The following is a 23,351-nucleotide window of genomic DNA, read 5'->3' as shown; positions in this document are numbered from 1 at the left end:
CATTGGGGAATTGGAGCATTTTTCAAGTCAGATTTGCATTGCTATGACCAAAATACCTGACAAGGACTTAGAGGAGGGAAAGTTTATCTGCAGTTCCTGGTTTTAGAGGTCTCAGTTCATAGGTAGTCAGCTGACTCTTATTACTCTGGTCCCAAGGTGATGTAGGACATCATGACTGAAGATAAGGACAAAGAAAATAGATCTCATAGCAGCAAGGAAGCAGAGAGAGGGAGGGTGAAAGGGGCATGGGGAAGATGCTCTCTTCCAGGGCTTGCACTCCTCCTCTAGCCACACCCACCTGTCTGCAGTTATCCACCCAGTAAGTCCATTCAAACTAGGATGGAATGATTGACAGCTCTCCCAATCCAATCATTTACCTCCTGCATTAACACGGGAGTTTTGTGGGACACCTCATGTGCAAACCAAAACAGGCTACTTAGATCTATGGGCTACTAAGAATTGAAGGAATGGTAGAGGCCATCAAGTTCAATCCTAGAATCTGCCAGGCCTGAATTTGACTACATAAGCTGCCACTTAAATTATTGAGCAATCTTGGGCAATTGTCTCAACCTGTTTCAGCATTCATTTCCTCATCTGCACAGTGGGGCCTGTTATAGTATCAACCTCTTAGGATTATTGTCAGATAAGTGAGGTAAAGAAAGTAAGGTACTCTGTGCAGTATTTGACCATGATAGATGTTAGAGATTATAGTCATTACAACCTAAAAAATCTTGCTGAATTTGAACAATAGTCAGGGTGAGCTGGAGTCCCAGGAGAATTTATATCATATCCAATTCAGCAGAACTTACATTTTCTGTCATTTGGAGGTTATGATTATGCATATCCTGTTTGTTCAATCACTAGGTGCATGACTGTAAAGAGTAGATAAAATTGATGTCCATACAGCTGGCATGTATGGTGAAGAGAGCAGCTGGCAGGTCATTGGGAGAAAGGGCTCCCTTCATCCGCTGCTACCTCATGCACTGTAGGTCTCAGTTCTGAAATTCCCACAGAACCTCAGAGGTTGAGAAAACCACATAAGATCCTTATGTAAAAGCACTATGTGGACTGTAAGGTACTAAACAAATTCAAAGTCCAGTTACTGCCCTTGACTTCCCTTCCTAATTTAAGCAAGTCCCTAGCCAAGCTGAGGCTTGTATCTGCTGAATGTGCCTGATCATGATATTTCCAGTAAAAAATAGAAGTTTTCTGATACCACACAAGATTTCCTGGATGTAAATCTTCAGGGAAGAGAACCAGGACATTTTTTAATAGAAGCCGCCAGTGACTTTGTGGCTTAGCAAATTTGGGGAACAGAAAACTAAAGAATGCAAATATGTTAGTTAAGTAACATATTACTCTATCTGAACTCAACCCAATTAAAATGTACTGCTCTTTAAATATATTAAAGGGATATTTTAATTCTAGAGATTTCAGGTAGGACCCTAGAGGAGATTTATGGGAAAAGAGAATTCCTGCTGGACAATGTGGTGCAAGCCTGTAATCCCAGAGGCTCAGGAGGCTGAGATGGGAGGATCATGAATTCAAAGCCAGCTTCAGCAAAAAGCAAGGCCCTAAGCAACTCAGTGAGACCTTATCTTTAATAAAAATACAAAAAATGGCTGGGGATGTGGCTCAGTGGTTGAGTGCCCCTAAGTTCAATCTCCCCCGCCCCCCCCCAAAAAAAAAAGAGAGAGAGAACTCCTTTAATCATACTGTTAGGAAGAATGCTTATTAAATAAAGTCTACATACACTTTTTTGGTAGTTCTATAGTTTAAAAGAGATATGAGTATCTTTGGTGAAAGCTATAGGAATATTAAATGATTAGAAACAAAATAATAAAATCCTGAAATAAAATAAAGCATCCTGAGCCACTAGGATTACAGGTGTGTACCACTTCATCCCGCCAAACTGATATTGTTTTTAAATATTGATTTTTTAGTTGTAGGTGGACCCAATACCTTTATTTTATTTTTATGTAGTGCTGAGGATCAAACCCAGTGCCCTACACATGCCAGGTAAGTGCTCTACCTCTCAGCCACAACCTCAGCCCTCTGAAATGGTTTTAATCAACCTCAATCCTCAATTTTCAGCCTCAATCCCAAGGACTCCCCACATACAATTATTTTGCAAGCAAATGGAATTATTTTCTAAGATTAATACACTTTTTAAAATCTTGATGTCTTTGTTGATGCTCTTTCCTCAGGCAGATATTAATGATTACTCAAAGAGATCTACATTCTTCTGCCCAGAATGTGTTGAGGGAGGCATGAAGGTGTTGGGGGGGGGATGAGGGAGGGAGGGGGAAGGAGGGAGGGGGAAAAGAATGAATGAATGAATGAATGAAAATGAACAGAAGATGCTTCATTTCTGGCTTTGAAGATGGAGCCATGAGCCAAGGAGTATGGGTGGACTCTAGAAGCTGGCAAAGGCAAGGAAATAGATTCCTCCTAAGTTCTCCAGAGGAACACAGTCCTACTGACCTCTTCTAGACTTCTAACTCCTAGAACTGAAAGTAAGAAATTCTGTTGCTTCAGCTGATAAGTATGTGGTATTTTTTTTTTACAGCAATCATAGGAAATGACTGCACCATCTGACATGGAAAGTTAAATGCTAGCTCATCCTAGATCAGTTTCCTCACTCCTGCATTCTCTTCCTCTTTTGGACCTGTCTTTTTGCATGTACCTTACTTGATGACATAGGCACAAGACTACTTTTCTTATTCTTTTTTCAGATGTAAGTGATAGAAACTCAACTAAACCTCATTTAAGCAAAAGGAGGATTTATCATCATGTAAATTGAAAAGTTCAGGGATGGAGCTTAAGGGAAACTTGGATCCAAGTGCCTAATGTTGTCAGATATTGGGTTCCATCTTTTGGCTCTGCTTTCTTCTGCATTGGCTTCATTACCCAGTAGATTTTCCCTTTACAGTGACAACAGATATCACCAGCACCTCCAGGCTTATATTTAACTATTATGCTGAAATAATTTTTCTCAATTGTTTAAAAAAAGTTTTAGGATTGAGTCTTTTGGACTGGTCTGCAGCAGGTCCCTAGCACTGAATCAATTCCTATGGTCTATAGAGTGGAATGGGCTCTAATAAGCCAGACTTTGGTCAGAGTTAGGTGACCAGCTCATTCCAATTTGCTTGTTACTTTTCTGGTTTTATATTAAAAGTCTCAGGCCCCAGGAAAGTTCTCAGTTCAGGGCAAACCAGGACAGTTGGCTCCTTCAGAGTCCAGCTTAGAGATGTGGGGAGTTAAGGCCAGCCCAGTTTGACTCCCATAGACTGGCATGAAGGTAGTGGTTTCCCAGAGGACCCACCAGAAGATGGAGGAATAAATGCCGGACAGGCAAGAGCAGCACAGCAATGTCCTCTTCATTTGCCTTTCTAGATGAGTTGCCCCTTGAGAATAGGAGCTGAATTTTACTTATTTTTGTATCCTTTGAAAAATTGAGCACAATGCTTTCCACATAGAAAACCCTCAAAAGAATTTCTGCTGCTTTTTTCACAACTTTATTAAATATCAGAAAAAATATAGTTTAATGAAGGTTACACAGAAAAAAATTTTAAAAACATAGTGTAGTATCAATCTTAACTGAGATTATTTAAATATAATATTGCTAAAAATAGGACTAAGTGAAGAGTTTTACTTAAATGAACTTTCCAAGTCACTAATGTGCGATGATTTCCTAAGGTTCTTTCTTCTCTTATATTAAGATAAAAACCTGCATTTTGTTTTCTTTATAGTAATATCTATTAAAAATGAACCTTAAAATATGCTCCTAGTGATTGAACTTTGATTCTTTAGTTTCATTTTTGTGGTTATTTAATTAGAGCTAAGCAGTGGACAGAAGTTGTTTTTCTTGGGCAGGGTGTGGCTTTTGCTCTGAAACCTTTTTCCTGTAACTTCTAACATCTGACCTAACTCCTGCCAACAATGAGTTATACGTCACAATTAGGAATTTAAAGGAGAAATAATTGCATAAAGAGCTTTATCTTTAACTTTGAAAAGGATTCGATTTAAAACATATTTTGTGTTAATAAACACTAAATCTTGAGTCTAGTTCATGATTAAAAAAGAAACTAACTCTGACTACTTCCAAATCTGACATTACAAATGGAGACAAAGACTCTAGTTGGGTTAGTTTGTGTGAATTTAGCCAAGTCAGTGCTCTCTGGGAATGCAACATTCATTTGTAAATAATGAATTCAGACTATTGCCTTTAACTCATTTCAGTCTATAACACAAAATGGGTGCAAAGGCTTTATGTGTAAAATTCCCTTTTCAAAAGCTGAGCTAAAGAACACAAGTGAATATTCTTAAATACATCATCTATGTCTAAAACCCACATTAGAAATGAATTTGTATTGCTGCTACATTTTATCATTAAATTCCTACAATGAATTTATAGTAAACTTTATAGTGGACTTCTAAGCATCCTTTCCACCTCCCTACCACTGAGGAAAAAAGTATAGAGTTCGGGAAATCCTGTCCATTGCTGTGCTCAAGGTGTGGACATAATTACTGGTAACTGCATATTCTCTGCCAGCTTAGATTTGAGCATGTGGCACTATTCTAGTCAAACTGATTGAAGGAGATGTTGCCAGAGGTTTTTGAGATAAAAAAAAAATCCCAGAAGCCACTTCTGTCACCCAGTAGAGGTGAAAAATGAATCATCTGGCTCCTGTTGGTACTGGTAGTTATCTTCACCAGTACAGGCGCCAGAAGTCACTGTATAAGAATCTAGGACATTAGAGAGAGAGGAGGGGAGGGGAGGGGAGAGGTGGGGAGGGGGGAGGGTGGAGGATGGGAAAGGCAGTGGAGCACAACAGACACTAGTATGGCAATATGTAAATCAATGGATGTGTAACTGATGTGATTCTGCAATCTGTGTATGGGGTGAAGGTGGGAGTTCATAACCCACTTGAATCAAAGTGTGGAATATGATATGTCAAGAAATTTGTAATGTTTTGAACAACCCACAATAAAAAATTAAAAAAAAAAAAAGAATCTAGGACATGATTAACATTGTCTGGTTGTTAATTCAACCAGCCCTGAAGTCTCCCCTTCCTTTGGATTCCTTGTTCCACAACATGGTAAGTATTTATTATTTAATCCCATTTGAAACCATATTTCTCTTTTGGTTGAATAGTAATATATGGGGGAATAACAGAAGCCTGGTGCCAGAAGGTCCTTATGTGTCATTTTGTCCCTCTGTTCTTGACCACTGATTCTTACAAAGGAAGTGACCAGACTACATGGGACTCTCGGATCTGATCCAGCCACACAGGCAGTATCAGTGGTTGAAGGTAGCCCTTTTCTTTGATGACTGGCCAGTTATTATCTATCATTGACCCAAACAAACAAAAACAACAAAGAAACAGAAACAAACAAACAAATGTACAGTTTGCAAAGTTCCTCTCTACTGCTGTGCTTAAGGTATGGACTACACGTCATCTATATGGCAGTCAATTTTGTCTACTATTTAAATAATTATGTCCCTAGTGAGTGAAAAAACATGATGTGCATAATCATACCCCCAAATGCCCAGAAAATATAAGTTCTACTGAATTGGATATGATACAAATTCTCCTAGAACTCAGGCTTACCCTATTGTTCAAATTGGGCAATATTTATTTTCAGGTCATAATGATCATTTCTAAAACTTAAAATGTTCAAATACTGTGCTGAGTACCTTACTTGCTTTACCTCATTTATCTAAGAGGTTGGTACTGTAATACTTTATTGTGCAGATGAGGAAATAAATGCTCAAACAGGTTGAGACAATTTCCCAATATTTTTCTGTAACTGAGTGGCAGAGTAAGTATTCAAATTCAGGCCTAACAGATGCAAGAATTTAGCTTGATCTGACAGCCCATGGACCTATGTATGGTACCCCAATTCCCCAATGCACCGGCTAGCCTTGAGGCTTGAAACTGGAAATAACTTATCAAGGTACAAACTAACAATCAACAGAATACATCTAGTCCCAATTGTATCCCCATTTGCTTCCAGATTCTTGGTAATGACCTTACTTTCAAGCTCAGACCAATGGGCCAAGCTCAGACTTTGATATCTAGGGTTACTATTGCAAAGAACCGATCCAGGTACTGGGTTTATAACTATTAATTCCTTAACACCTGAGGATATTGCATGTGATTAATATTCTTAATTCATTGAATTGTACTTCTGGCTGGGGGCATCTGGTGGAGACAGAGTTGTGAACCAGAATGAAAATATTTATCCTAGAACTTGCATTTTAATGAGTGTGAGCAATAAATCTAGAGCACCTTAAAATATCCCATTAGATCCAACAATGATTTAGTGAGTACTTCTATGCCAGGTTCTGTGTTTGGCACTGCAGATAAGAGAAAAAATATACTATTTTCTCTTTGTGCCTAGGCAACCCAAATAAATTTACCTCTTTAATTTCTCTTTTTGCTTGTAAGTTACATTATTTAACAGTTTGACTTACTTTCTTATTAAAGGCAGCAGCACCCCCACCCCCCGACACACACACACACACACACACACACACACATCTAACAAAAAATGCTCATTTCCCAATTGTGTGAAGACAAACCATAACAAATTTAACGTGAAGATTTTGATTGGCTTTTATTTGAACTTCTTGAATCTGGCAACACCTTATTCTCAGCAGAATGAATGTGCGGATAAGCTGAGCCAAAGAGTGGTTTCAAAGAAAAGGGTGCAGGAAAGTAGAAACAGTACAAAGGGGGGGATTATTTCTTTACTTTACTTTGTAAAGCTGAAAGCTGAGGGACTTTTCTTTTAAAACTGTTCAGTTTGGGAATTTAGCTATTAACCTTGGAACTGGCTAAAGCTTCTCTATACCTGTGCAGAACTGTGTGGTACAGCCAAAGCCATATTCCCTGTGGCCACCTAAAGAGTCAGATCAGAGTAACTAGGGGAATGGTAAGCGGTGGATTTGGCAACTGCCAAAGGACTTTCAGGCACTCGTTAGGATGATAAGGAAAGCGCGAAGTGGGAGAGAGGAACAAACCTGTTCTCCTAGGTCGGGTTCAACTCCATCAAAACACCTGTCTCCAGGTGCTACGTGAATCTAACCAATCAGAAAGGGAGTTACAATGAACACTAGCTCCGGCATCCAATCCAAGAAAATGTCTCGGACTCCGCCGCGGGGCCGGCTAGCGCTAAGCTTGTTCGCAGTCGCTCGCAGGACAGCTGCGCACTCTTGCGCCGGCAGCAGCGCGGATCTGGGGCAGTCCGGGCTGTTAACTGCGGTGCGGACGCCCGCTACTGCGCAGGCGTCTCAGGAAGAGCTCGGCCTCGCCCCTCTCCCTCGCGGTTCCCGTCGCTAGCAAGTACCCACGAGTACCGGATTCCGCCAGTGCCGGGTTCCGCTAGCGCCGAGTTCCGTGCGGTGGCAAGAAGCGGCGGGAGCTGCGGCGGCGACGGGTGAGTCTGAGCTTCGTCCTCCTGGCGTCCTGTGGGAAATGCCACTCGCTCCCTCCCGAGTCTGCTAGTGGGGTTGAAAATAAAGCTGGCGAGACTCTTTCCTCGCTCGCGATCGAGACCACACGCACGCACGCGCACACGCACTCCCGGACGCCGGCGGGGACTCGGCGAAGAACCCCTAAAGGCAGGTAGGGAACTAGTGGGCCGAGACGCAGGCGGGGAGCAGTGAGGGAAGAGGAAAGAAAACTCAGCAGGTGGACGCGGAATCGGGGAAGAGGAGCTGTAGTGCTTGGGGTGCGGGGAGGGAAGTTGGCTGAACTGCAGTGGAAGGGGCGAGGCTGGGCCGGGGATGAAAGTGGAGGGCGACGGGGCGGGGTGGCCAGGTGCAGCGCTCTGGGACGGAAGGCGTTTGCTTTTAAGGGAACACTATCCAGGGACGTGCGTCTGTCTGCATATTAGGTTTAGGTACTACCTATGATTATTTAATTGTGTTTAAAACTTAGTTTTCTAGAAAACAAGCAAACCAGACAGTAAAAAGATACCATTTAAGTGCTTTTTATGGGCCGAGTACTGTGTTAAGTACTTTACAAACAACGCTACAACTTCTTGAGATAATAGCGGCCTATTTTACAGATGAGGAAAGTCAGACTCGGAGAAGAGAAGGGACCTGTCCAGGATTGTACAACTAATGACAAGCAGGTTTACATGAGGTCTGACTCCAGAAGGGCTTTTCTGAACCAGCAGGCCATCTAAAGACTTGACAAATACTGTAGGACATCAGCTGCCTATTTCTGTATTATGGTTTTTCTCCCCACTCTCCACTCCCCAGAGATTGTTTCAGTCTATTTTACAGAAATGAGCTTGCAAACACTCATTCTCTCCTTCCTTCCCCTTTATCCCTCTCCCTCATCTTCTCTCTCCTACCTTACACAAGTTGCAAAATATAATTTGGAAGAAATTTTGATGAAAACAAAGAGTACATTCAGAGTGGTATTTTGCAATGTCAGAAGTCAGATGAGTGTTACTGATCTGAATATGGTAGAAAATTTTGCATGCTAGAAAATTGGAGAATAACTTAGAATCCTAGATTTTTAAGACTGAGAAAGTTTTTTAGGGAGTTGTTATAGTTTTTCCTCAGACTGTTAATGAATTAACTTATAATAGCTGGGCATGGTGGTGCATGCCTATGGTTGGGGAGGCTGAGGCAGGAGGATCACAAGTTCAAAGCCAGCCTCAGCAACTTAGCCAGACACTATCTCAAAATTAAAAAAAAAAAATGTGTGTGTGGCGGGGTGAAAGATATGGGAAGAGATAATCTAAAGGTAGTCATTGATATTATCTACACAGACAATTGTTGGGAGCTGCCTTGGATGCAGAGGTTTTAAAGTCCTGATGCACCGGGGGTTCAGAACAATTATTGCACCCCGCAAAACTTGAACTTTACCTCTGCTTGGATAATGAGGTGTGGCTCCAGGAGTAGGCAGTCATCTGTGGAGTTAAGTTACACTTAACCTGTTCCTTGGTAATCCTACCCCTTTGCTCTTTTTGGGATAGACTATTCCATGGAACAGCCTCCCCCAATAAAACCCTGGGTTCGAGGCATGCTCTCTTTTTCTTGCCTGACTTGCCTCCTTTGTGAGAGCTGCATCAGAGAAGCCATCACAGAACCCAAAGAAAAAGGTATTTCTCTGTCTCTGTGTGATTATTTCATGCCAGCCCAGTTCATCTGGAGTGACTCTGACTGGTTTAGTTGTGTGTTGCGACAGACAATAATGCTGTTTTAAAGCTGATAGGTGTTTCATTGTATGGCAGGGCAGGTGGTCTGGTCATGGTGACAGATATCCTTTCCCAACTTCACAAGGGCTAAGAATGCCAGTGAGAGTTGACTGACAGGCCTTCCATCCAGGCAAGAAAGTCATCCCAGAGGAGGTAGGAGTCCCCTGAATTGGGATATCACATTGTAGGAACTTCCAGTTGCTGTTGGGATATAGGGCAAATAGGTCTTCTTTTTTCCTTTCCTTTTGATATATATATATATAAATTTATTTATTTTGTGATGAAAAATAACAGTTTCTCCCAGTCATTTATAATGTAACAATTTCGTTCCTTAAAAATTACTTGAGCAGCTAGGGAGGCTGAGGCAGGAGGATGTGGAGTTCAAAGCCAGCCTCAGCAAAAGCAAGGTGCTAAGCAACTCAGTGAGACCCTTTCTCTAAATAAAATACAAAAGAGAGCTGGGATTATGACTCAGTAGTTGAGTGTTCCCTGAGTTCAAGTCCTGGTCCTCCTCCCACCCACCCAAAAAAATTACTTGAGAACTTCTCACTGGTGATTTGCTTATAGCTTAACATTTGCTGTTAGAATGAAACAGAATGTGGTAGACATAAATCTAGGCAGGTAAAGCTGTGTTAACAGTTTGGAGCATATTACTGGATTTGTTAACTTGCTACTACTAGACTTGTACAGTTATTGAGAACATGAAATTAGTAAAAGCACAATAAAGCTACTAATTGCTGGACTTCAACTTTATCATATTTAAAGAGAGATTAGCCTAAATTATTCATAATTTATTTTATAGTTTTATAATAATATTATTCTGCCTGTCATGGTACAGATTTTTTTTTCTAACATAACAGCTTTGTAACTAGAGTAGATAATAGAAACTAATTTTGAGGGCCTGTTCTGTAACTTTTCTGCATTCCCAATTTTAAACACAAGGAAACTGAAACTGAAAGAAAATAGATTTGAAAAAGATTACCCATCTACTAAGCTCATTATTCTGGGATCTTTCTGACTTCAGAGTCTATAGTCTTTTTGCTTTGTCCATGTTACTGAGCTTAATGATAAGGACAGGCACATTTGGGTCCAAGCAGTGTGTGCTGAGAGATTACTGAACCCTAGAGTTAATAGCCAGAATTCTTTGAGCATCCTTTATACTCAAGATTAGGGGAAGGATTTTGATTTGTATTTTTAGAAGGACAAACACAGGATTTTTACTGTGGTGGTGTTTTGAATATGGGAAGTGGTGTACAGTATTTTCACATTTAAGCACTCAAATCTGTATTATGGGGGCTGAGGTTGTGGCTCAGTGGTAGAGCGCTCGCCTACCACATGCAAGGCGCTGGGTTTGATCCTCAGCACCACATAAAAATAAAAAATAAAATAAAAGAATTGTGTCCAACTATAGCTAAGAAAAAAATCTGTATTATGGGATACACAGTTCACATACTTTTTGTGGTAAAAATGAGATGACAAAAGATATTTCCTGTTCTGTGGTGGGGCATTTAAGAATATAATTTCACTTCCCTCTACTTTTAAAAATGTAATACTTTTATTGGGGTATAAGTCAGGTGCCATTCAGTTTGCTCATTTAAATGTGCAACTTTATGGAATTATTCAACCATCACTACAATCAATTTTAAAACATTTTCATCACCTCCCCAAAAAGCCTCATACCCACTAGCGTTTGCTCCCCATTCTCTCCCAGTGTCTAGCCCTAGGTAATTACTGGTATACTTTCTTCTCTATAGATTTGCATGTTCTAGGCATTTCAGTTAAATGGAATCATGTAATAGGTGATCTTTTGTGACTGCCTGTTTCACTTACCCTAATGTTTCATGGTTTATCCAAGTTGTAGCACATTTTAGTACTTCATTCCTTTTTATTGCCAGATATCGTATTATGTGGGTGTACCACATTTTATTTAGTTTTTGGTGGAATAGTTTCCACTTCTTGACTCTGATGATGATCCTGCTGTGAACCTTTGCAAGTTTTTGTGTGGATATATGTTTTCATTTCTCCTGGGTAAATAGCTGATATTAGAATTGTTGGGTCTTATGGTAATTCTTTAACCTCTTTGAAGAATTGCCTGGATGTTTTTATTTTTTCAGGGTGGCTGTACCATTTTACATTCCCACTAGCAGTTTATGAAAATGCAGATTTCTCTATATACTCTCCAATACTTGTTACTAATCTTTTCTATTTAACCATCCTAGTGGATGTTGTATCTCAGTGTGATTTTTTAATTTGCATTTCTTTAATGACTAATATGTTAAGCATCTTTTTATGTGTTTGTTATCTGTATCTTCTTTGGATAAATATCTTTTTAGTTCCTATGCTCATTTTTAAATTGGATTATTTAACTTTATGTTAGTGAGTTATAAGTTTTATTATATATATTCTAGGTACAAATCTCTTACCAGACATATGATTTGCAACTATTTTCTTCCAATTCTGTGGGTTGTCTTTCACTTGCTAGATGATCCTTTGAAGCACAAAACTTAATTTTGATGAAGTCCAGTTCTTTTGTTGTTGTTGTTGTTATTTGTGCTTATGGTGTGGTATCTAAGAAGGTTTTGCTTAATCCAAGATTATAAAGATTCATTCCTATATTTTCCCCTAAGAGCATTACAACTTTAGTTCTTAACCTTAGGTTCATGGTCAATTTTGAGTTAATTTTTGTATGCAGCAGAAGATGGATTATCCAAATTCATTCTTTTGCATGTGGATATTCAGTTGTCCTTATACCATTTACTGAATTGATGTGGCACCCCTCTACTCTTAGAGGTAACTGTATTGGAAAAATTTTGGACATACTCTGATATTCCATTTGTAGTCATTCCTCTAGGGCTTAGTTTTTAAAAAATAAAACTTTATTGTGTTGAAGCTCAAACAGTGTTGTAAAGAAGTCTTGGTGTTGTAAAACAAAGTTGATTTAAGTATAAATCCTATCTATCTTTCCAAGATGACAGCCTGATTATTTTGATTATTTGTACCCCTGTTTTGAGTATTATGTATTTTAAATGGCATATGTATATATTTATATATTTGCATTCAAGAATTAGTTATATTTTTGGGGCTGGGGATGTGATTCAAGCGGTAATGCACTCGCCTGGCGATCCTCAGCACCACATAAAAATAAAATAAAGATGTTGTGTCCACCGAAAACTAAAAAATAAATATTAAAAAATTCTCTCTCTCTTTAAAAAAAAGAATTAGTTATATTTGATATTTGTTGAATGATTGTTTAAAAATTATCTAAAAGAGTGTCTGAGCAAGGCTTCATGTGTAGAAAATAACTTAAAAATGTTCTGGAAGCACAAACTATTACTGAAGAGTGGTTACAGGTCACTTACAAGTTACCAAGATAAGTAACAATTATCTTTTACATGTCTTTGTAATACAGTGCAGTATAATGGATGAGAGGTAAGGTTGGTAGTTATTTCAGTACCCATTTCACAGTAATTTACAAGCATGTTTGACCTAGGTATGGGAGGAGTTTGGACTTCAGTATCCTTTGAACTTTTTTTTAAGTGAAATATTGTGAAGATTAAGTTGGCAGCAGATGTTGGGTGACAAGGGGGAAGATGATTAAGGTAAGAAGGTGAGTTAGAAGACAGAAGAGCCACAGACAGAGGTATTGAGGACTTTAAGGAGTACAGCAGCAGTGGAGACAGGAAAGAGTGGGTAGCTGTTAAAAGTGCAGATTTTTGGCCTGAACTCTAGACTGACTGAATCATAATTTTCTAAGTGTAGATTGGACATCTGCACTTTTCACAGCTCTCTTCAGTGATTCTTGCTACAGTCTTGTACTAGATGATATAAAAAGTGAGGATTGACTAGACTGGTTGACAGGGTACTCAGATATCTGTGTGCCTGAGAGAATGGTGAAGTTATTTCCACTAATGAAGTGGAAAAATTTAGAAGTGTAGAGAATGCATTCCTTCTGATATATATCTGATTGTACATTTCAGCAGAATAGTTTGTGCAGTGGATTGGTTGGGAATATAGAATGATTACTTGGGGATAAAGCCAGGTTGTAAATAATGCATTTTTTAAAAAGTATATTTATCTTTTGTCCTTGAAAAGATACTGTGTCATATCTTTGCTATTTTAATTTACTCTTATTGGACAAATATTTGAGTATCAGGAAGTACCTGTACTCAGAGTAACTAGGAATCTACAGAATCCAAGACTTCATGGAGATCTTGTGTCTTTGACGTAAGTTCTCAAATTTCTGGAACCTACAGCACCAGCTCACATAATAGTGTTGTCTGATTGAACAATATTCTCCTCTGAGAGAGGAGTTGAGTTATGCATGAACTCTATGGTAGAGTACAACACAAAACACTGAATGAAAACGGAAGTTCTACATATATGGATTCTTGATAGCTGGAATTGCTGGCACAGTACAATGGGGGCTGTATCTGTAGGAGTGTGCTTCATCTATTACTCATTAGAATTGTCACTCTGTCCTATTAAAAGGTAGTTTGATTTTGTTATTCTGCGCTGTTTCTGGTTTCTTTGATGGCATCAGCAACAGATGTCCAAAGTACCACATTCAGATTGCCACCTATCTCATATTGATATGGTAGAGGATCTTCCAGACAAAAGACCTTCACAAATATGATTTTGTACCTTTTGATTCCAGAACTTTAAGTCATTGGTTTTCAGGGAATCACAGCTTCAATCCCTAAGTATTTGAATGACTACCAGTATACAGATCATCCTGGTAGTGTCTTTGAAAGAAAGATGAAAGTCTCTGCATTCAAGAAATTGCAGTCTAGTTTGTAGAAAGAAGAATACACAATGAATGGCTTGTGAACTTAATAATCATTATTAGTTAGCTTGCTGCTATTAAAGCTGCATGCTCCTGTAGCCAGACCCAAGGGTTTCTTACTCTGAAATAATGAACTGTATATCTCATTCTGACCACAATCTTGCATCTTTGCAACTTTCATGGAAAGTTATTCCTAAGACATCTGTTCTTTGACTCCATCAGAATCTTTAGTTCAAAAACCTCTCTACTTCCTGCATATCTCAAGTTTCAGCCTAGATGCTGCAACTTGAATTTCAGCCACTCTTTTTTTTTTCTTCTTTTTAAGACAGGATCTTTCCATGTTGCTTAGGGCCTTGCTATGTTGCTGAAGTTGAACTTGGGATCCTCCTATCTCAACCTCTTAAGTCCCTGAGATTACAGATATGTGTGCCACCCTACTGGCTTCAGCTATTCTTTAGTCAACATCTTCAGCCTAATCATCTTTCAGTTTCAGCCAGAATCTGAAGCTTCGGTTGGATCAGCTGCCTTTTGCTCATGCCTGTGCCAGGGCCACTGAGTTGATAGGGAAAACAATGTCACTTATGAAAATCCATGATACCAGCTATTAGCATTACCCACCAATATTACTCTTTCTTCGTTTTCTCTCCCATTCTCCACATTGACCATTTCATACATTTTCTGTAGTCCTCAAATCTCTGAACCTTTTTCCACCTTACTCTCTTTCAATAATTGACCCTATTTCCAGCAATGCAGAGAGGGCAACTCCCTTCACCCTTAGCTTTTGCTCCTTCTGTCCTGACGATGGAAGGTGTATCCTGTCCATCTAAAGCAAATCTTTCTGCTTAAACCATGTATCCTATTTTCTTAGAGACTAAAGAAGGTGGAGAATGAAGGCAAGGATATTTATTAGATGAAAGGAGTTTTTGATATCAATGAATTATTTTCAAAAATAACAAATAGTTAAGTCTTCCACAGTAAAGTGGAAGTTTAAGAGGGATGTGATGATGAAATTGATTTCAGCAGCTGTTGAATTTCTTCAGAAGTTAGTCCCTGTAGACTTTGTTCTTTGTTAGTCAACTTCATGTAAATATTGGGATAGTACAGACTGAGTGGAGATATTTTTCTTAAATAGCATTTATTTCTTAATCTCCTTTTTTAAGCCAGTATTTTTTAATAAGAATGGTCAGTGAGCCAAAATGGTAGAATTTCCACTAGTTATTTCTGTGAATTGAACTATAGGATACTGTTCGGTAAACTAGAAAAATAATATGTTTCTCTGGAGCTAATGAAATCTTGATATTGTTTGTATTTTGTACAAAAGAATTGCTTTTATATTTACGTTTTCTGTTAAGCCTTTAGAATAATTTCTACTGCTACAGAGAACAGGGCTGTCAAGCACAAGTGTTTACTGGTAGGGAGAGAATGACCCATCTTACCTTCACAGCGTGAAGGCTGAAGCAGGACATGTATAATGGGAAATTGGAGAAGTAAAGGCAATTTTAATTTTTTTCCAACTTTAGCTTTAGTAAATTAACCTTAAATGACATTTTGTAATTTTTAAGTTGATATAGGTGAAGCTGGCATATAAAAGGTATATGAATATTGATTCTCATCACCTATTGGTTGAACTTATGAATCGTAATCCAAATCAAATAGCATTACTACTTATGATTTGTGTTTTTATATTTTAGGAACCCTGATTGCTGTCCTTCAACGTGTTCATTATGAAGTTATTAGTAATACTTTTGTTTTCTGGACTTATGACTGGTTGTAGAGGTAACTCTTCATATAGTTTGCCACCCAAGTTACTGCTGGTGTCTTTTGATGGCTTTAGAGCTGACTATCTGCAGAACTATGAATTTCCTCATCTCCAGAATTTTATCAAAGAAGGTGTCTTGGTAGAACATGTTAAAAATGTTTTTATCACAAAAACATTTCCAAACCACTATAGCATTGTGACAGGCTTATATGAGGAAAGCCATGGCATTGTAGCCAATTCCATGTATGATGCAGTCACAAAAAAACATTTTTCTGATTCTAATGACAAGGATCCTTTTTGGTGGAATGAGGCAGTACCTATTTGGGTGACTAATCAGCTTCAGGAAAATAGATCGAGTGCTGCTGCTATGTGGCCTGGTACTGATGTACTCATTCACAATACCACACCTTCCTATTTTATGAATTATAGCATGTCAGTGTCATTTGAGGAGAGAGTAAATAACATTACGACATGGCTCAGCAATTCGAACCCACCAGTCACCTTTGCAACACTCTATTGGGAAGAACCAGATGCAAGTGGACACAAATATGGACCAGAAGATAAAGAAAACATGCACAGGGTATTGAAAAAAATAGATGACCTCATTGGTTACCTAGTCCAAAAGCTCAAGATGTTAGGATTGTGGGAAAATCTTAATGTGATTATTACAAGTGATCATGGGATGACTCAGTGTTCTGAGAACAGATGGATAAACTTGGATCTCTGCATCGATCGTTCAAACTACAGTCTTATAGATTTGAGCCCAGTTGCTGCAGTGCTCCCCAAAATAAGTAAGTAGACTTTTAGCTGAGGGATACTATTATTTGAGTGGAGCATTTGGTTGAGGAGGGAGAGTTGTATTAAAAAATGAAATGCTGGCTTTTTGTAGTTCAGCATTATACTCAGAATACTAAATAGAGTAGGATTTTTTTTTCCTTCCTAATTTACAAGTTTTGAGCGATTGGATTCTTCTTTTTATTTATTTTAAAATTATTCACACTGGGGGAAAAAGGATATTTTTGTTTTTAAAGAAATCTTGGATTTTAGTGTGAGATATATCTTTATTCTACTTATCATAAAATTAGTAATTGGTAGTAATACATAACTTATGTTTACTTGGGAATCTCCACATAAATATTGTTTCTTTCTATAAAGGTGGATAATCATTTTGTGGATTACCCACAAAACGAAGAAGAGTATGTGAATGCTTGATAAAGGGGTGTGTGTGTATGTGTGTGTGTCCATTCATCCTCAACAGTGTTACATAATTCTGCTCTGTTGTTTTAATAATTCAGTTATTTAATAGATGACATTGTCCAGAATCTAATTCCAGCTAATCTAGTTAGACATTTTTTTCCTTATCAGGTAACCATGACTTTTTTCCTTTGCTATTTCTTTTTTATAGATATAACAGAGGTTTATGAGAAACTGAAAAACTGTAGCCCTCACATGAATGTTTATCTCAAAAAAGACATTCCTAACAGATATTATTACCAACATAATGATCGAATTCAGCCAATTATTTTGGTTGCTGATGAAGGCTGGACAATTGTACTAAATAAATCATCATCAAAATGTAAGTATTTAGGGTATTTCTGTTGTATCCTAGGAATATATCACACATTATGACACTGTTCTGTTAAAAGGGTACTTTGATTTAGATATATTCACACAGTATTATTAGTTCATTTTCCTATTAGATGATGGTCAGGTTTTCATTCAATAGTAATTTACAATAACCATAATTTCACTTTTCAATTAGAAGGATGAAGCTGTATATTTGCCTTTTTTTTCCCCATGGCTCTGGAGATTGAACCCAGCACCTTATGCATGCTAGGCAAGCACTCTACCAATGGAGCTATATCCCCAGCCCACAATTTACTTAAAAATAAAAATCAAAAGTATAGTTACTGTCAGCAATTTTCAAGATAGTTCTCTTGATTTATAGAAAAAAGAAGGGAAGCTAAAGAAACAAATTTAAAGGAGAGAGATTAGCTATTTCAAATTCCTTTTTTTTTTAAGAGAGAGAGAGAATTTTTTTTTTTTGTAGATGGACATAACATAATACACAATGCCTTTATTTTTGTGTGGTGCTGAGAATCGAACCCGGGTCTCGAACGTGCTAGGCAAGCGCTGTACTGCTGGCCACAATCCCAGCCCTCAAATTCCTTTTAATAGTGTGAATTGAAGACCTTTTCATAACCCTGAGTCTTTCCCCAGTGATGATATAATTTCCTTGAATAAAATAAGCTATTTAGAATACTAGACAAGAATCAGAAAGTAAACAAACAGAAAAACCCACCAAGTAAACAGGTGTATCAAAATCTCTCCTTAAACAGAGAATATGTAGGAGTGAGTTTTAGGTCATGCTGCAACTGAAGTTCATTTGTCCATATTTTATGTTCAATTTTAATACTTTAAAAAATAATCTGTAAAAAAAAAGAGTAAAAAAATTATACTCCATTGCAGGGATCAGTAAGCATTTTTTTTTATAAAGTGCCAGATTGTAAATATATTAGGCTTTGTGAACCATTGATTGGTCTCTGTCTGAGCCACTCAACTCTGCTTTTATCATGCAAAAGCAGCTACACATAATATGTAGCAATTGAAGTGGTGTGCTGCAGTGAAACATGGTTCACACAAACAAGTGGAGGGCCAATTTTATCAGATCTCTGATGTATAGCAATCTAGGAGAATTAGGCAAGGACAACACAGACTTGGAGTCAGTGGGGTCTGTGTATTTATATTTATGCTATTTTATAAACTCATTATTTTAAACTTGGAAAATATAGGAAAGAGAACAAAACTATCCATAATCCCTCCATACAGATATAGACAAATATTAATTGTAGGAGTTTTCCTCTCCTATTCTTTTTTCTATTACATATGTAGGCAGATTTTAATATTATTAAAATCGTAACATCTATCTATGTCTATATTTTGCTTTTTGTCATATTGATCAAATTCATTATTTTGAAATATTCTAAATTTACAATTAATAATGTAACATACATTGATACGTATCATTTAGTCATCTATACTTGATTTGAAAGTGGGAATTTATTAAATGTAACTTATGTACATTAAAAGACAATATTTGTTAAAACAAAGTTAACACTTGTGAATTTGGTATTGGAGTTCCATTAGGGACCATTCCCTGTTTTTCTTTGAGTCAGACTTTTACTGGAATTACAAGTTGGAGTAAATCTTGTTGCATTTTACATTTGATACAAGAATCCCTCTTGTAAAATTCTCACCTATCTTACCATCCTGTTTTCAAGCATTTATTAACTCTTAGTAAGCCAGTACATTATGTCATCCTATTTCTTAATTCCAGGAGCAATTGAGATGAGTAAGGCTGCAAATTAACTTTTCTATTCATTGGTCTTCTGCCCTATTCAGCCTGACCACACTTTTTTTTATCAATGGTGCTGTTTTTAAGTGAGTTTTTACAAATAGAGCTGGAGATTGAGAGGTTAAGTAAGTGGGACTAGTACTAAAAGGTAAGTACATTAGGTTGAGAAGTAGTGTTAAAGTCTGAGGCCATGGTGCAATGGGCTAAGGGGTGTGTGTGTGAAATAGGGGACACGGTTGAGTTGAAAATACAAATTTTTAATTCTGGCTCCTGTCTGGTTCAACTAACCAGAATCTTAATAGAAGAGAATTAGGCTATCAAGAAGTATATTTACACTAGAAGTGAGTTTTTTTTTTATAATAAGATGACTAATTATATTTACTAACATCATTTTGTTCTTTTTCAGTAGGTGACCATGGTTATGATAATTCTTTGCCCAGTATGCATCCGTTCCTAGCTGCCCACGGCCCTGCATTTCACAAAGGCTACAAGTATAGCACCATTAATATTGTGGATATTTATCCAATGATGTGTCACATCCTGGGATTAAAACCACATCCCAATAATGGAACCTTTAGTCATACCAAGTGCTTGTTGGTTGACCAGTGGTGCATTAATCTCCCAGAAGCCATTGGAATTGTTATTGGTGCACTCTTAGCATTAACCACTCTAACATGCCTCATAATAATCATGCAGAACAGACTGTCTGTACCCCATCCGTTTTCCCGACTTCAGCTACAAGAAGATGATGATGATCCTTTAATTGGGTAACATGTACTGGGATTTATACAAAGTGTCTTTGCATAATCTCAAAACTAAGGATGTATCCTAGGAATGATGTTTTAACCTTTTAACCCTGAAAAAGTATACTTTGAAAGACAACTTAGACCAAACATGCTAAAATTACTTTTTTCCCTTGTGTTTTGTTTTGGTTCATTAGTAATACAAATAACCCTATTCATAGTAAAAATGCTAGTAAATCAGTTAACACCACCTATTTCTCTAATTAGAAATAGCTTTTGAGAAAAATACTCTGCTTTCTTTTTCTCTTTGCAATGAAGATGATACATCTTTAAAATGAAAATATACCAAATTTAGTAGATGTGTTTTTCTAATAAATTTATATATTTGTAAATGAAAAAAACAGAAATCTTTATGCAATTCATGAATTTTATGTATCAGGAAGGAAAAATTTCCTATATTTTTATATTTACCCTTATTCAATTTGTATCCCAAGTAAGTCCTTGAGGTAGGAAATTCTGTGATGGTTAATAAAATTGGTTAGCCAGGCAGAAAAAAAGTTCTATCATACAAAGAAATCATCTTAAGGAAAGCTATTAAAAATCACATAAAAACTAACTAAGACCATTTGATACAAAGCTTGAGTTGTCACTGGTATATGTTTAAGTCCCTTAAGCTGTTGAAATCTCAAAAGGTATATCTTTTGAAGAAGATTATTGCTAATGAGAAATTCAGAAGAAAATAGAGGAAAGTCCTCTTCTCAATTTGTTTATTGGCTTTATATAAGTTATTGATGTGTGTGTATGCACAAGTGTGTTTGCATGTATAGGTGTGTAGATGTTATTATAGGAGGAGGTTAGAAGGGACTGGACTGTGGTCAGGTTTCCATGATCCTGTAGAGCACAGCTCTCAAGGGAATGTTATTTTTGCAATTCATTTTGGTTTACTTTCACCTGACTCACAACTTAAAACCAGAACTTTAGAAAAACTCGTTATTTTTTGTTTCCATTTTAAATTTTTTTCCTGAACTATTCAAATATAGAGAAATTTGTGACCTGAATACAAATTTGAATTTGATTGGGTCATAATGATGAAGGGAGATTTTTATATTTACTTTGTGACTCTATATCTTACTTTTTGATAGTAGAGTAGGTAAGAAATTTATAAAATGGAATTTGGAGATTAGGTGCATTGGTACACACCTGTAATCCCAGTTACTTTGGAGGCTGAGACAAGAGGATTATAAATTGAAGGCCAACCTGGGTAACTTAGCAAGACCCATTCTCAAAATAATTTTTTTAAAAGGACCATCCATGGACATAGCTCAGTGTTTAGAGTGCTAGCCTGGCATGTGGGAGTCTCTGGGTCCGGTCCTCGGTACTACAAACTTTTTTTTTTTTAAAGAAAATAAATTTAGTTTCTTCTAATTTTTGTACCATTCCTATATGAAGTGACAGAATAGCTTTAGTGCTGCCTCTGTTTTTTCCTCTAGTATTTGGAATCACAGAAATAATCAATCTCATATCTTTAAATATGCTTCTTCAGAGCTAATAATTTATGTGAATAACTGTCATCCTACCTTTATTAAGTAGCACCTTCTAATAATTAAAATTAATTTGAAGAAACTGAGTTGTGGCAGTATAGAGTATATCCATTGGAAAAATTGGATTTAAAGATCATTCATCAGGACCTGAGAAAAACAATTAATAGTGTGTGGTCTTTAATGTTTTGGCAGTATAAAACAAACTTGGTAACTGTTTTCAGAAACAGAGATAATCTGTAGTAAATATACAGCTCAGTTAAATGTTGATGACTGTGATGATAAAGAACAACTCTGGTGTCACTCTTAAAACATTATATATAATGTATCTGTGGGGTCTCTGCTAATTTCCTGATCCTAATATTTGGTGCCCATTATATTTGGGATTTTTGAGAGGCATTTCTACATCCTGTATAGATAATCCATGCTGTTGGTTATAAATTGAATTAAGAACAGTATAGACCTGATTTTGATTTTTGATAAATTTTTTGATTTTTTAATTGATCTCAATAAAGTAATTTAAAAGTTCCTTTCTACCTTAATTCTCATTTAGAAAATAATAATGGCTATAACTGTCACATTTAAAACTTTTTTCCCCTAAATTGTGTATATTTTTGGAAAGTCTAATATTTTCAGAATATTTGATACTAGTTGAATGGACTAGTATCAATGTTATGATTTTTAGTGATTGCATTAACTTGATTGGTGGTTATGAGTTTCAGAACTCTACAGGGTGTCCAACCCTTGTGTGAATTTTACATAGGATGAAATAGAAAGGGATGTCCTCTCAATGTTTTAATCCCTTCACTAAGAGGTATGTACTTTTTTGTCTTTCATTCCATTCTCAAAATACTATATTAGGTAAATTTTTAATGTATATTGATGAGATAAGAAGAATAGTAATTGTTTAATCCAAGAGAAGTTTATATGTCATTAAATTGAACTTTGTGGTAATTCACTTGTATATTTCAAAAATTATCACTGCTAAAACCAATGATTCCTGTAATAGTCTGAGAAAAAGTCTAGTAAAATTAGCCTTTTACATTAAGGTTTTAATGTGTATTTTGGTAAATGATTAATGTGCCGTTTTGTTTTCTGGGTATTAGAAAGCATTTCAATATGGAAATATAGAACTATTAATGACAACTCTCAAAGGTAATAGGAAAACTTTGGATTAACTTTTGTTAATTCAGTGTGAGTTCAACATAAATATATTTATTTATAGTATAGGGACAATTGTGTTGCTGTTGATAGTGTACAAGTTTGTCTGGTAAACAGCAATAGAATAAAAATATTATTGTACTAGGCTTCCTTTAAAAATTTACAGGTACATTTTTAGAATATTAAAGGAATAAAATGCCTTTACATTGTTTTTGTATCTCCCCCCCCCCGCCAAATCTTGTAATCTTTAAGGATTATTACATTTAATTCCTCTCATTTGAAGGGTTTTACTTAATTGTTAATGCAAAGTTAGACATGGAGGACAAAGATTATATGTAAAGTATTTATTATCAATTCTTAAAAAAATGTGTAAATAAAATGAGTATTAAGGAAATTTGTATGTACTACCTTAAGTTAAACATTTTTACTGTATTGTTTGAATTTGTAGTTAATGACTTTGCATATGATTAAAAAATTTATGTGAATAAAATCTACCAAAACATTATGTTTTAAATCTGTTGTCCAATTGCAAAATATACCTACTATGATAGATATGTTGTCAAGACTTCAGTGATTCTGCAAAAACCTCTACAGTCATTCATTACAGGTTTTATTTTTTTTTAAACCCTGGACCCAAAATGTAACATTTAACTAGAAATTTAAAACAGTGTATAAAATGTACAGTCCAGCACAAAAACATCATTGGAAAGAAGTTGCAGAGCCTCCAGAACTGTAATTTATTGACTTAAAGTAGAAGGGAAGAAGTTTTAAAAGCTGATTGCCAAACAGT

At 36.7% G+C, this 23,351-nt stretch overlaps 1 protein-coding gene across 3 annotated transcripts; it reads left to right on the top strand.

The window, feature by feature from the left end:
* Positions 1 to 7,221: 7,221 nt before the first annotated feature.
* On the top strand, positions 7,222 to 23,066 carry Enpp4 (ectonucleotide pyrophosphatase/phosphodiesterase 4). 3 transcript variants are annotated; one of them, XM_046426163.2, is made up of 4 exons: positions 7,222 to 7,446; positions 15,697 to 16,555; positions 17,170 to 17,340; positions 19,526 to 23,066. In XM_046426163.2, exons 2-4 carry the CDS (start codon positions 15,730 to 15,732, stop codon positions 19,888 to 19,890), a joined length of 1,362 nt encoding a protein of 453 aa, XP_046282119.1. In that variant the 5' UTR covers positions 7,222 to 7,446; positions 15,697 to 15,729; the 3' UTR covers positions 19,891 to 23,066. The 3 variants fall into 3 exon arrangements, with proteins under 3 accessions (XP_046282119.1, XP_046282120.1, XP_046282121.1); XM_046426164.2 differs by lacking the exon at positions 7,222 to 7,446 and adding an exon at positions 7,459 to 7,634; XM_046426165.2 differs by lacking the exon at positions 7,222 to 7,446 and adding an exon at positions 7,459 to 7,700.
* The last annotated feature ends 285 nt before the right edge of the window (positions 23,067 to 23,351 follow it).

Source organism: Marmota monax, unplaced genomic scaffold (genome assembly GCF_021218885.2).
Source record: "Marmota monax isolate L192 unplaced genomic scaffold, Marmota_monax_Labrador192_F-V1.1 WCK01_AAM20220418_F8-fsc00187, whole genome shotgun sequence".
NCBI classification, from domain to species: domain Eukaryota; kingdom Metazoa; phylum Chordata; class Mammalia; order Rodentia; family Sciuridae; genus Marmota; species Marmota monax.
Note: the sequence above shows the minus strand (reverse complement) of the source record. Positions and strands in the feature narration are given on the sequence as shown.